The 339-nt window shown below is 69.0% G+C and overlaps 1 protein-coding gene across 1 annotated transcript in view; it reads left to right on the top strand.

Annotated features, from left to right (window-relative positions):
* The first annotated feature begins 12 nt into the window (after positions 1–12).
* Positions 13–339, top strand: part of Rab6b (RAB6B, member RAS oncogene family) — a 56,901-nt gene continuing 56,574 nt past the window's right edge. The window contains exon 1 of the mRNA XM_010625486.3: positions 13–217. Coding sequence (XP_010623788.1) covers positions 148–217 — 70 coding nt within the window. The 5' untranslated portion in view covers positions 13–147. The remainder of the gene's footprint in view (positions 218–339) is intronic.

Raw genomic sequence — 339 nt, 5'->3', positions numbered from 1 at the left:
GCAGCTGGGGAGTCAGGGACGCGCGCAGCCAGCCCTTCCCCCTCCGCCTCCCGCACCGCCGGCCGCCTCCCCTCGCCCTCCTCCTCTTCCCTCCCTGCTCCTTCGCTTCCTCCTCCTCCTCCTCTCCCGGCCCCGGCTGCCAGCACCATGTCCGCAGGGGGAGATTTTGGGAACCCACTGAGAAAATTCAAGTTGGTGTTCCTGGGGGAGCAGAGCGGTGAGTACCCGGCTCAATCTCTTGGCTCGGCGCCGCGTCTCCCCGCCGCCCGTTTGCCCACCCCGTGGGACCCGGGCCCAGAAAGGCCCTTCGGGTGACTGGGTGGAGGAGAGGGATGAGGA

Source organism: Fukomys damarensis, unplaced genomic scaffold (assembly GCF_012274545.1).
Source record: "Fukomys damarensis isolate Sample0158 unplaced genomic scaffold, DMR_v1.0_HiC HiC_scaffold_37, whole genome shotgun sequence".
In the NCBI taxonomy this organism is placed as follows: domain Eukaryota; kingdom Metazoa; phylum Chordata; class Mammalia; order Rodentia; family Bathyergidae; genus Fukomys; species Fukomys damarensis.
Note: the sequence above shows the minus strand (reverse complement) of the source record. Positions and strands in the feature narration are given on the sequence as shown.